The sequence below is a fragment of the Danaus plexippus genome, chromosome 14 (genome assembly GCF_018135715.1).
Source record: "Danaus plexippus chromosome 14, MEX_DaPlex, whole genome shotgun sequence".
NCBI lineage: Eukaryota > Metazoa > Arthropoda > Insecta > Lepidoptera > Nymphalidae > Danaus > Danaus plexippus.
The window spans coordinates 4106268-4120880 of record NC_083546.1 but is presented as its reverse complement, the minus strand read 5'-3'; the positions used below and the strand labels follow the sequence as shown (position 1 = coordinate 4120880).

Genomic DNA, 14613 nt, shown 5'->3' with positions numbered 1-14613 from the left:
CGGTGCGCGGAACCCTGCTAATATCCTCGTGTTTGCCTCCACTTTTTGACATACCTGCCTTATACAAAAGCGTTCAAACTTCACAGTGGGGTCGCATTCGTTAGCTATGCGCTTCTGGAGAAGAGACGCATTGATTGGCGATCTTACCTAATTTTATCCTCGTATTAAAAAAAAAACGTAGAAGCAAATTATAGTTCACTCGATACATTTGTGACTAGAAGTGTATTTTTGTAGTGCCATGGATTTAAAACCCGAGCTTCAGGAATTACTGGCGAAGCCGTCCGGTCAACTGACGGATCCGAGGAAGATTACATGTATGTGTCATATATCATTAGTCTTGAAATTTGTTAAACTTAAGTGACATTTCAATTATAAACATCCGTTCCGCTAAATGTACGTCGAACATTTTTACAAAACAACAATAGTAGAAGCGAAATAAGCGTCACAAAATCGTCATTCGCCTTTAGAGGAATATTTAAATATTATCATATTCATATTTGTTTATATATTAAAATGTCGTATGACGATTTACTTGAAGTGATTAGAGTTAAAAATGGAAAACAAATAAAGATATTATAGTCTCTCAAAATGAAAGCTATTGATCTTTACCAACAACAATATTGAGTTAATATATGTATAAAACTAAATAAACATGTTTTCGAACCTCAAAATAGTTCATATGCAATTTATAATGTTGGCAATGTTTAGTAACGATAAATTATTCAGAAAATGCTTTATTCAACTTCCTTTGATCATTATTATTATGCTAGCTGCATATTTGGCGGCTAGTTATTACTAGGCCATGATTTTTTTGATATACATATGTTTTAATTACTTACGGTGATCATTCGTGGACATTTTAATAATTGAACTTCGCTTGAAAAAAATATATTCTGGTTATAAGAATTAAATTCAAGGAACCTACTCATTTCTCGATAGTTTTTAATGTATACAAATTAAATTTTGTGGCATTTTTGTAATTAACGGCATGGAATGCAAATCAGCTGGACTTCATGATAAATAAATCATTCTCGAGTTAATTTTATTTCTTTAATTAAAATATTGAGTGACTTTGAGGGAAAAACTCGGGTAAATCTATTTAACCATCTCTAATACGTAGCTCACGCTTGAATATTTATAATTTGATATATTTAAAATCGTTCTTGAATTCCATTTCAAATATAATTTTTACGATAATTTAAAACGCGTGACTATGGTAATTAAAATTAATTAAAATTGTTAAATGATATGTATTATTTGGTATATTTTTTTTATTGTGACTAGTTCCTTATAGAAAAATAAGACAATATACATTTTTAACTCAAAATAGCTGATTGTTATAACCAAGTATATATCAGGATTAATGTATGGAAGCTTTTTAAAAGTATATATTTTCTTGTCTAATTTCAAGGTAAAAACGTAAGACCGACCGTCAACTCATTGAATAGTAATGAATACATAAGTATTAACCCAGTGCATGTTGATATTGATACAGTTACCTCCTAAAATATTTTCCATTTGGAATTCCGTACAAAGTGTTTTGAATTATTTTTTTTAAGGAATTATCGTATTCACTATAACCTTCATTATAGCTTTTGTTTGGACACGGTATTTTTATTATAATTTCAATTTATAAATATTATATGGTCTTTTATATTTTTCAAATCATCAAACATGTAATGTGTGTATGAATCGTCCCTCAGTTGGGTATGAAATGCTAATATAATATGAACATTTGAGAGGCAAAACAATTTTAGGGTTATGATACCTATATATAAATTACTCGAAAGCTTTTTAAGTAAAAAAAACAACTCACACACACACAATTTTGTTTTTTTAGCTGATACACAGTTATTGGCTGGCTTTGTTTGATTGGAAAATATAAGATAACGATTTTTTGCACCTTTTTATGTTCATTTGGTCAGTCTATTCAACGAACTAATACTCATAAAAAATGAGCATATATTATTAAAATATATAGACGTATATGGTCAATTGTTTAAATAAATATGTAGCTTAGTCACATAACTTAAATTCAGAACCAAATCCGCAGGCACATATAGAGTTATTTTTGAGACTGGACCGGTTAAGCTCTTTTGCATATATTTCTTTATAAGAACTGGCATACAAACTCAATATTAAATATATGTATATTTACAAAATTTAAACAAGATCTTCTCTCGCTACGCTACTACGTTTGTTTCGTCTTAACCTCATTCGACAAGTTCGTGAGTTGAGGTGGTAATGTCACATAGAGTAGTCATGTGGGTATACACGCATTATAATATTATAAATGCTATTTTAAAATTCTAACTGTGAGAGGTTTCGATGCTATTTAATAGTTTGTTATGGACAAATTATGTGTATTAACGTCATATAGTCGCAGTGGAAATACCGTATCCTAAATAGTTCGTAAAAATACTATGGATTCAATTCGCAAACTAAATTCTTGTTTCGGTTTTCGATGCCATGCTACCCTGGCTGCTATGCTCGATTAATTGGAATCGCTCCGTTAATCGATATCAAGAACTGTTATTATATTCATAATGTTTGTAAATCACTTCGCGGTTGACACTTTTATTTTTTTAATTTTTTTATTTATATTTTTCAATTTTTAATAAAACAATTCATGTTATATAAAATAAAACAATTTATATAATTGCATAATAACTTATTTCAAATTACAATTAAATTAAGATATCTATTTATTTATTTATTTAACGATTACTTGGGAAATGGCTGTCCTCTCCAGTTATTGACAGGACTTCATTATGATTAGTACTATTATGCATCGTCACACAGAATACAAAGCGTTTTTAGTTTCTCATTTTATAACCTGTTTAACTCTTAAGGCTCCGTATGTAGAGCGACGATACCTACTTGGACTAAGTATACATAATAGTAAACAATATTTTTATCTTTTTATACATCTGAAGTAATCTTTGCGATTGTTAAAGGAATTATATTGAAACTATTATGAATAATAGGTGATTTCGCAGGCCTCGATATATAAGATTTGACATTTGCTACGTCTCTGGGGGGCTTGAAATGTTAAAAACAGGAAAGACTTCTTGGGAACAATTACTCCTATTTGAGATTTCATTTAAATGCAAAAGTTAAGAAAGTTCATTTACTATTTTTTGTATGTATGTTTTGTTAAGTATTGTTTGTATTGTTAATTATACAAACGTATTTATCTGTGCGTCCCTGGAAGTATGTTTGTATATTCAAATTCTGAAATTACTCATTAATTATTTTGTCAATAAGATTGGATGGGTATGTAACAATTCAGTTAAAAAAGAGGGCTTAAGTTTACACGTGATTTTAATAGTAATCTTCAGTGTCTGTTTATGAAAGCTGATCATAAGTAATATATTCTTATTTGTCATATAATTAATAATTTTTAGATCACTTATTGAAAAATATTTACATTTTAGGTACAATTTTTATATCAACCGATATTCGTGTTCGTCAATAAATTGAATATCGTTGTTTTAAAACAAAAACATATTAACTTGGAATATCTTTTAAATAAACAAATGTTTACATATATACAGAGCTAATGGAAACAGAACTTTATTTCCGGAGACATTTCCATAAATGTCTCAAAATCATAGAATTAATTATCATAATTTTTGTAATTTTGAATTTTCCAAAAAAGCAACATCACAATTTTTAATCAGGATATCCGTTTTATGATAGTTTAACATAAATGCGAAGCAAGTTGTCTTGACCTCGTGTCGCTGAGAACGTAAGATTTGTCGTGACCGCTTACTATAAAACAGCCTTCCTACTGTTATTACTATTGTTTAACTCTGAAAAATATATATATATATGCACATTTTTTGAATATTTTAAAAACATAAAAAAAAACAATTAGAAGCAAATTCTCAATAAATATTCAACAGTTCTTGTTATGTTAACTATAGTTAGTAAAATATATCTATCTAATATATCTCTATAGGCAGATGAAATATGTAGTATTATTTCTGAGCAATCAACTTTCCATCACAATAGGTCAGTAGCCCCAGTAGTACGATTTTGAACTGTCACATTCTAATAACATTGGACCACTATTTTAAGTGGATTCTTTGTTATTTACAGAATTAATGATATGTTTATAAACAATATGAAACAGCATTATTTTTATGTTAGAGATTTTCTCATAGTTGAGGCAATATTATGAACAATTGGATTTTATTTACCTAATGTATAACGTTTTGTATATATAAAGTATTAACACGTGTATCTAATTCTGGAGTTATTTTTCCTCTAAATAATTATTTAGAGAAAAATTCAAGCATTATGCCATAATTCGTCATGACAAATGAATTTGTCCAAAATTAAATATTATTATGACAGTTGAATCAACTGTTTATGAGTTTGTCAAAGGTTAAAATGATCGTAAAAATAAAATAACTTTTATTTATTTTGAGGTTTCTAGTTATGTAGGTGTAGGTTAACCGACAAAACTAATTTTAACTAAGCTTACATACATCACGTCATAATTATGTATTTATTATTATATTCCTTAACAGCTATTTACATAATATATTACGTTATCATCATCAGTCTAGGTGATCTGTGAGGATATAATATAAAATAAATATCTACACCGGCTTTATAAAATAGATCTTTTTTTTCTTCTTAATTACACGCAATTACAAATTAAGGATGCTGACATAAATGGTTAACAATGCTATCTCATTAATAATCTTTAATAGATTATGGTGAAATTGTTCATAGTCATTGGTTTTATATTTTCTGTAGCAGGTAAATGGCTTAAAAAATGCAATTGATTTCCATTGAAGCGGTGCTTTACCAGCTTATTATTTTAATTTTAGCGACCTCCAAGTTTTCTGATGCTTCTTAATGACTGCAGCCTTGAATTTAAGAATATTTAGATGCCCTTTAAATATATCAAAAATACGGGAACATTTCAATGTTACGTTTGACTATTCATTTAACAATATTATCATAACTTGCGTATTTGTTAAATAAATGTTAATTATTTTATGACATAAATTAGAAACGTTGTGTGTTACTAATCGAAATAAAGTATATTTAAGAAACACTTATATTCGAAGACAATGATTCAAAATAAAATTAAAAGATTTAAATAAACATATATACGCGAACAATACGCGAACTAAAAAGAAGCGATGTATTTAAAAAAATCCAGAAAGAGTTATGTTGCTATACTATATAAAAAACCTTAAACAAATATTTTAAAACATTAAAAGTTATAAAACAAGGATATACATTTTATATAACTAGCTTTTTGTCATTGTAACCAACCTTCAATATAGTTTAGGTTACCCACCAGTGACTTACACACAGCGAGTACACCGAAATCTCTGTCATTTCAATGTCAGGGCGTGTCAAGGAACGAGAACATATTGTGCAATACATGTGAGATTAGAATTTCAATTACCATCTTAATTCTTTATTACTGCGGTTAAATGGATACATTTGTTTTACGTAAATTTACTGTAAAAACACGTGTTGGATATGTACAGAGATTCCATTTATTTTCGTATTAAATAAATACTCCTTTTGTAATACAAAGCCTCCTTTGTAAATAAGCTGAGATGAAAAACAATCTTTCATTAAACTGACCAGGGCTGGAAGGAAATAAATCTTGAATGTCAAAAACCGTCCACTTCAAATCCTACTATTTTAACACTTTATTACCATTTTATATTTTAAAATTTCATATCGATTTTTTTTTAATAAAAAATCATAGAAATAACAAAACCATAAACCTCCTCAAAACCGAATATAAGATACTTAATTTCTAAATTATCCTATTAACCGACTTCAAAAAGAAGGGGGTTACCAAATCGTCTGCATTTTTTTTTGCGTCTCGATCCATCTACATAGCGGAAATTTATTTAAATAATAACCGTGACCGTGTAATAAGTAGTTATACCGTCTCGCAATTTATAGGTAAATTGATTATTCATAGATTTGAGACCCTGAGTCGCAAAAACCTCCTTGCTTATACATTATCGCGGATTGAATGCAAATGACCCAAATGACCAGTTAAATCTCGGATCTTCACAGCATTTCAACCGTTTATTACTTTGTTACATATTATTTTATATTTATTTCATAATAAATAATGACTATTACAGATTTAATTTTATGATAAAACGGCAACAAGGCTGATTAATAATGTATTTTTGAAAGTAAACTAATTATTTACGGTCAAGTTAAGGCATTGAGTTACATTTGATTTGATAGACTTCGATTGTTACAAGCTTTTTTGCTGTCCCTAAATATTATTTTAAGTTTAGTTGAAATTTTCCATGTAGTTTTGTAAAAACTCTTTATTTAATATACTAGACAACTTTCTTTCCTCAGCTTTCACTATTGACTCCGAAGTGTGACAAAATCAAATATTTCAAACATTTGAAAAAAAACATGAATAAAATAAACGCAGGTCAAATTACGCAATAAGGGATTATTTCAATTTACTTACTTACACATATTAAGGATATCTCTTAACAGAATTAATAAGATCTATAAACTTGTAATTTGATATGATGAATAAAAAACTATTTAGTTCGTAGTGAAAACGTAACATAATTAAATGAATACGTTATTACAAATTTTCGAATTTTTTATCAACTCGGGCTTGATTCATCTGATATTCAGGGATCGCAATAGTTTTGGGATGAGTACTACAAAGACCATCGGAGCTCTATAAACATCTAAGAGTTTCCAAGAGATATATCCTGGAGAAAACCCATGATGACGTCATTACATCACTCCCAAAAGACAAAGATGCCCTAGAGCTAGATTCAAGACTTCAATTCCATAAGAAGTTTATGCTAGGAGCACAAAGTAACAGAGTAGGGATAGGATCAAGTAAGAAGGCCCAAGATACGGATATATTGAAGTCTTTTATTCGTTAAGACAAGAATAATAAATATAAGATTTTTGCATCCCATTGGCACTAAATGCACCTTAATTCGTGATTGGTCACCAGCATTGCTAAAATTTTAACTCCATGCCCTCCAAATGATTCTCGCAAATATGAGTAATTTAGTCAGATGTGGTAAAGGTACCGAAAAAACTTGGTCTGTGGGAAGGCAGTTGGAACAGTTAAGCATTTGATGTAGGTTACTCCTGGATAATACGGTTAATACTCGTGTCGTAACGATAGTGTTCTGGAAATCATACGTGAAGTGGTTAATCTTTCGGTAGAGTACAAAGGGAAATAACCACAAACGAGCGATCAATAGGTTTTGTGAGAGAAGGCACTAGGGCTTTAAAATCAAATGTCAAGCCTTACTCTATCCTTAAAGCGGCTTCGGATTGGACTATTATGATGGATAGGTATGAGAAACAATATAAAATCCCAGAGGATTTTAGACCAGACATATTTATGTATTCGCGTATTTTAAAGCGCGTCATGATAATAGAGATTATGTTTTTTTGGGAAACCAACATCTCCAAAGACCATGCCATCAAGAGCAATAAATATTACGAGCGTACTAACGAACTCACTAGAAATAGGTTCGTCGTGGATTGAAATTTCTCTACAACCTACTTAAAGACTTGGTCTTGTCCAGAACTAATGTCAATTCATTCTTGGAACATACTTCGAAGACAGCCCTAGTAGGTTCCTTTCAAATTTGGTTAGGTAGAGAGAGTAACTTGGACGGTGGAAGTGAGCGTTTAACGCGCATCAGATAGGGGCCCCTTAAACCTATACCTGGGTCGCAAGTCCTAGGCGCTGTTGAATCTCTAATCCCTGCAATGCGATAGAACCGCCAACCGCACGGTGAATCCATTGAATGCTAAGAAGTTTCGTCTCTTCATACTCTTCATATAATTGCAAATTACTACAAAAGCTATTATCAATTTAATAAAAATAATCAGTCTTGTATAAAGGAAGCCATATGAACACATGCTACATACGCGAGGAGTGGCTTTTTAAATATAAAATAATAATACTCGATTTGAAAAAAAAACTCGATCTATTAAGATAGGTTCCTTAAAGTTCAAACGCCGAGGTCAAATTGAGTACAATATGACATATAATATTAATTTCTTTATTTCAAAACTGGATTAAATAAAAATAGCAATTCATTGAGGAGCAGAATTTTTTTTGTCATTTTTAATATACATTAATTTATGTGTTTCATTATATAAAATGTATTTTATTCTACTAGAAAATTATTACAAACAGAAATTGGATGTAAGATTTTATTCGGAGGTCTTATCTTAACTTGGAAAAAATTAATACGAATATGAGAAGCGATATCTCACGACATGTACGAAGAAAATGGAAAAATGAGATATCATTTCAACCTTTTCTAAATTATTTTATTATTGAATTAATAAAATATCCTTTGGTCGTAACTGTATGATAAATGAAATACAAATGACCCACAACAATAGTCATGACTTAAATCTAAAAACTACATTTGCTCGTATAAAAATATTCTCACCGCAAGATTGCATCATCACACTACATACAATTTTTCCACGCTTTAATATTTAAGTCCGTTACTGAAAAGGAAAAGGGAAGCGGTCAGTTTATATCGTGACAATTGAAAATTTTGGAAAGCATTAAAATCAATTATTCTATCCTATTTTAAGCCGTTCTACAACTTACTTAAACAAATCTTTCATCCCTCCAATATGTTGAATACGCATATATGAACGCTTTCGTTTTTCAGTCAACCAACTTTGCAAATTCGATTGATATTAAAAAAGTACTTATTTTTTATTTAGTACGTACCATTCTAAATTGGAAATTCCATTATGAATATGTATGATAATATAGATCGTATAAGTAATTACGAAGATTTGTCACGATATACAAAGTTACAATCATTACCTTGATAAATTATTGGTATAGACTACTAGTTATAATCTTTAAAATTATCAAGAGATCTTTATTGATTTCAAAGCTGTATATAATTGTAGGCATTTTGTAGGTATATAACATGCATCAAATAAATTAAATATAGATTTCGTGACTCAGATCATCAATTTTAAAATCTAACTGCCGTGCGTCCGACCGATATCGTCTAATAAAATGACAAAGTAACCGTTTACTTGCCTGATGGAGTATCCTGCCGCTATGTTTGATGTATTTTTAGGTGATATTTTGAATATAGATAAAATATAGATTTATCATGCATAATATCTTTAATTTAATATTAGGTACACCTAACGAAACGGAAACTCAATGATGATATGTAAGACGCTTAAGTTAATTAGAACCATTTAATCAGTAATTAAGGAAAATAAGTTAAAAAAGGTTTCATCCATAGTAACCAATCAATTGATAGTCAATCTAAAAATAGATATTTTTGCAATTTTCAGCGTTGTCATAACAATCTAGTCTTTATTGTATGATTGCTTCCACCTCCAAAATAACAAGAAGGTTTTAATAATCTATTCGGATTATCGTCACGATTTTTTATGAATAGCAAAAGTTGCTAACAATTTAATATTACTGAAGACAAAAGAATTGGGGTTTGGTATGTCAAATGTTTGTTTAGGTTCAAAATCAAAAAAAAATATATTTAATATGATCAAAAAAATATATTAATTAAAAATACCAAAACACCAAAACCACTATTTGTCCAGACTAAAACATTTTTATATTTATCAAAAATATTAATAATAACAGTACCTATTATAAAAGAAATGTGATGTTCAAAATATAACTTACCCATCTCTTAATAGAGGTCTCTGCCAGAAACCCTTTAGAAAAAGGAAACAAGAATTGTGGTGAACATATGCAAGAGAAGAAAAAGAAAGAGATATACTTAAACAAGCATCGAACAAATATAAAAGAGGGAAAATTATTATAGATATTTTAGTATTGTTATCAATTCCATTTTAAACTAACTAGAAGGCATAAAGAATATGCCTGCACATGGGTGTTATAGGGTGTATACACATAATTACTATACCTATACCGTACCAAATTATGATACGTGTCCCAACCATCCCGCGTTTAAAGGTAATCAACTTTTTTAAACGAATTATAAAGAAATGCACTGCTTATTTAAATAAACCACATGTTTAATTCGATATAAAAGCCTTTCTGAGGAGATGTGACCTAGTAGTAATATTATAAAAGATAATAATTTATAGTCTAAAGTTGTCTGGTACTTTAATAGTACATCGGTTTGATTTCGTTACAATTACAAAAAAAAATTGTGCGCCTAAAGTTTAATAATATCAATATTGATGATATGTACTATTTCCTTCTATATTAACAAAACTTTGGTCAAGTACACAAAATGTGGATTTGAGTCCAGTCAAAATAAAACAAAATTAATAATGCAAAATTTTTCATTCAAACATTGGTCTGTGGTGTTTATGGGAAAACAATATATTTTTTAAAAAGACCTAATCGTTGACAGCATAAACACAAGACTTTTTTTTAAAGAAAATGAGATCTCAGGACAAACATCTTTATTTTATTTACGAACTCATTATTTTTCTTTTGGTCTTCTTTTACTTCTTATCTCCTACTCTAATAAGTCTTTCCAGCAACATTGGATTTGGAAATTCGGCGTTCTGTTCGCTACTTGAAGCGTCGGCTAAACTACCTTCTCCAAAATTTACTCCAATTTCGTTTCCTCCAACAAATTCAAAGACGCCATCAAATAAGAAATGAAATACGTCCGACAGAGTGTAATTTCCCAGTCTCTTAAAAATCATTATCTTGTACTCGTGCAATATGGACCTTAAGAATTTAATTAACTGAAAAAAGAGATCAAGTACAATCTCTCGAACTTGAGTCCTTATCATACGTATTATTGGCTTTAAACCTCCTAAACCATTTGAAATCAAGGAATGTATAATTTCTTCAGCCAAGGCTATTGAACGAACTTCTCGCTGGCTATTTTCATTCATATATCCGGATTCGGCCTGCGCGTTCACATTGCAAAGTGTAATCACGAGAGTTAAGCCTAAAATTGACTGGCGATACATCTGAAAAATATAATAATAGATAATAAATGACTGATTATTATACGAATTACTAAGTAAAGGGATCCCAAGTTTTATCTGCTTTGAATCTTATCTCCAAATTAATTTGCGAGCGATGAAAAAGAGTTTAAATTTTATTATATAGTCTATATATGTCCTAAAGAATATCAACATTTAAATCGATAGACAGTCGATTACCCATGTAATCATGTAAAAATCACAATAATAACCGTAAAGAAAATAACTCTAAATCTTACAGAATCTTATATTGGATTTATTGGGAATATTTTTGTTGTTTTATTTTTTATCTATAAAAGAAATAATAAAAAAAAAAATACTCACGACCAGGCCGTCCTTTTGCACACACAAGTAATAAATTGGTAAATGCTCCTATAATGAACCTTTATATATGTATTTATTTTGTTCAATTTACTAATTGATTAATTATTTAGAAGAACCAATTAATATAATTGTCCATAAACTTCTGACATGTCATTAGAAAAAAATGACGTAATCAGGAATATGTTTTAAAAGAAAGGCAGAAATTGCTATAAATGATGTTTATTCCGTAAGAATCAAACAATATGGGAAAAAATTTTGAATTGATTTGAAGCTTTGTGATAAGAAAGATCTAAAAGAAAAAAAAAACACAAAATTAATGAACGAAATTAGATATAAAATGGAATGATTGCTACTATTTATCTTAATTTGTTGTATAAATAGTAGAACTTTTTGAATTTATTAATTCATTGGAGATTAATTTTACATATTAAAATCGTGATCACGGTTGCTGAAAAGTAACCATAACGTCGGGAGTATGTAGTTTTAACAAAAAATAAAGCACCCTTAGTATATCCGAAAAATATTAGTTTCATTTAATTGCCGTATATCAAGGTTAGTCCTGGAACACTCAAAGACAAATTAGCATGCTCTTAAATATATATCTATAATGCATATAATATTTTGTCAGCTAATTCTTCACTTTGTTAAAACGAAAAACTTTCCTAAATGAAATTAGAGTAAAAGTATTTAATTAGAGGGAACAGGGCTTTAAATTTATCTAATGCCGAGCTAACAACACTTTTTTTTTGTTTTCGTATCATTAGGTTTATCAAATTTAATTGTTGTATAGAAATTATTAAATAGCGGTAACAACTTATTTTGTGGTAAGAAGTAAGCAATCTTACCCGACATCTTTAAAGGCATAGAAGTAATAAATTACTGGGAAAATATTATATGAAAGTTTTTTTTTAATCCTTAGCCTTTACCTATTTTATCTCTCTCTGTCTTTCTCTCTTTTGTTATGAATTGTCGTTCTGCGTAGGTTCTGTATATTAAAAACTGTATATACACTGGTTTGTTTCCTGATTAGATATAACAGAAAATGAAAACTGCGGCGAACCTCAGTCGCTTAGATTTTCATTTGAAATAAATTTTATAATAGCAAAATCTTATAACGCACACAGAAATTAATTGCTCATAAAATATGATAGACACAATAAAAACGGCCTAAAATAGATTAAAATTTTATTGAAAAGCCGAATAATGTAATTTATCTCCGGAAATAAATTCTTAACTATTTATGAATTGAAAATATAAAAGATCTGTACAAACAACTAAATTTTCCCAACAAATCGTTTATCTAGCTATTCATATTTTTTTTTAAATATATTTTTAATTAAAATAAGCATCTAAAGCGGCTTACTCTATCTGAAAGAATACAAACATAAATAAATATATGTATAACCATTAACATTCAAAACTAGTTATAAATAGGTAAGTGTGTTATTAATATTGAAGTAATTTCAAAAGAATCTATTCAATGAAATTGTAAAAATACTTTCCAGTTTTATTCGATGAAGTGAAAGAAAAACAATAATATGTGTTATTCGAATTGATGATACGGTTTAGAAACTTAAAGAACAATATTATATATAGAATAATATAGCAGGAAAATATTGTGGGATTGTTATCATATAATATTTTGGAACTTTTATAAAATCAATTCGTTTAACAATGAACACTAAAATCCGGGTTGGGTGACATTATTCAAATATAGTCATTATTTATATAATATAAAAACTCTTTATTGTTTGATCCTATGAAGCCTGGATAATTTGAAACTGGTATTTGAATGATAATATTTTTTCTTGTTGTTTTATATATAAAGGTTGGGTTTACGTGTTCTGTTCGGTCTAAATATGTACTAAGGAGATGCTATGTAATTATAAAATGTTGCTATTGATATTTTTTTTAATAAAGCCCCTTTTAAGATATATATTTCATAAGTTTCTGATACTTGATTATACTCGTATGTGTTTATAGAATAAATCCTACCGAGTTATCTAATATTCAATAATCATTTGAGATTCATAGAAATAGTTATGAAATTACTATATGTGAATTTTTCTCTAAATGGTATGCCAGAAACATTTTTCGATTCTAATTTCATTGAAAAATAGTAAGTTTTAGTAATAAGAAAAAACTGTGAGAAGATTTTAGAATATCGTTTTTTTTTTTTAATTCTTATAAAATTACTTTTTCTTACTTTTTGGGAAAAAAGAACTCGTTTACACTACGCATTAACTATCGTTGGTGATGCCTATATTTTATGAATTAATTATTGAAACTACAAATTGATTGAACAAGTTTACATCATTTATTTTATTGACACGAGTTTATTTATACAAACATTTTAAATTTTTTGAAATATACACGTATTTATTAACACAGTATGGCTGCTGTAAGCCATAAGTTATTTTTGTGTTTTGTATACTATAAGCGATTAGTTTTGTTTAGAAATATTGGATAAAGCTGTCTAATCAAATGACAAATTTTATTCAATAATTTGATGTATAGCCAATAAATAGTTATTTTACTTTTGAATTACTTTCTTCCATGGCAACAAAAAGATCAGTTCTTGTATTTGATTAGTTTTTTTACGTCGGCGTATGGCTATAAAGAAAACCTAGAAAATAATGGACATACTAGCAAAACATGAAACTTTAAATAATCTGACTAATGACCGAAAAAACTTAGCTTTTTTTTTAAAACAAAAATACTGTTTTCAGTCGTTCAGAAGTTAACAATGTTACTATACTGTTTTTTAGAGTTGTTTACTATTAATTTAATAAATTTCTATTAATTGATGGCAGAAATTATTATTATTGTTTAGTTGAAGTAACGAAACAAAAATTTTGTTGGTTTATTCCATATACAAGCGATAACCATGACCCTAACACTAAGTTCACACCTAAGCCTGGCAACAATTTTTTACTAACAAAATAATCTCCGTTTAATCTACAATATTTCGATGGGAATTCACAACAGTCATAAAATCCTAATTTCAACAGAACATTGGTAATCAATATATACTATGTACTCGTATATCTTTAATAGTCTCTTCTTCATTTTATCACTTTAAAAAGAGCTACTTTTTATCCATTTATCTTATTTAAGCTATGGGTCTTAATTGACCAAGTTTGCTACAAACCAAACCACACTCGTCTATTAATTTGCTTTATACTCGTAGTTTATCAAAATTATTCATTTTATATTAAATATTTTGTGAAAAATTGACGGTACAAAAACTATTATTCATGTTCTTAGGATCTATATTCCTAAATTTCATGTTTATAATATCGT

At 28.5% G+C, this 14613-nt stretch overlaps 1 protein-coding gene across 1 annotated transcript in view; it reads left to right on the top strand.

Moving 5' to 3' along the window:
• The window catches only part of LOC116769676 (organic cation transporter protein-like), a 39822-nt gene continuing 25209 nt past the window's right edge, over positions 1–14613 (top strand). The window contains exon 1 of the mRNA XM_032660835.2: positions 1–314. Within this exon, the coding sequence (XP_032516726.1) occupies positions 239–314 (76 nt within the window). The 5' untranslated portion in view covers positions 1–238. The remainder of the gene's footprint in view (positions 315–14613) is intronic.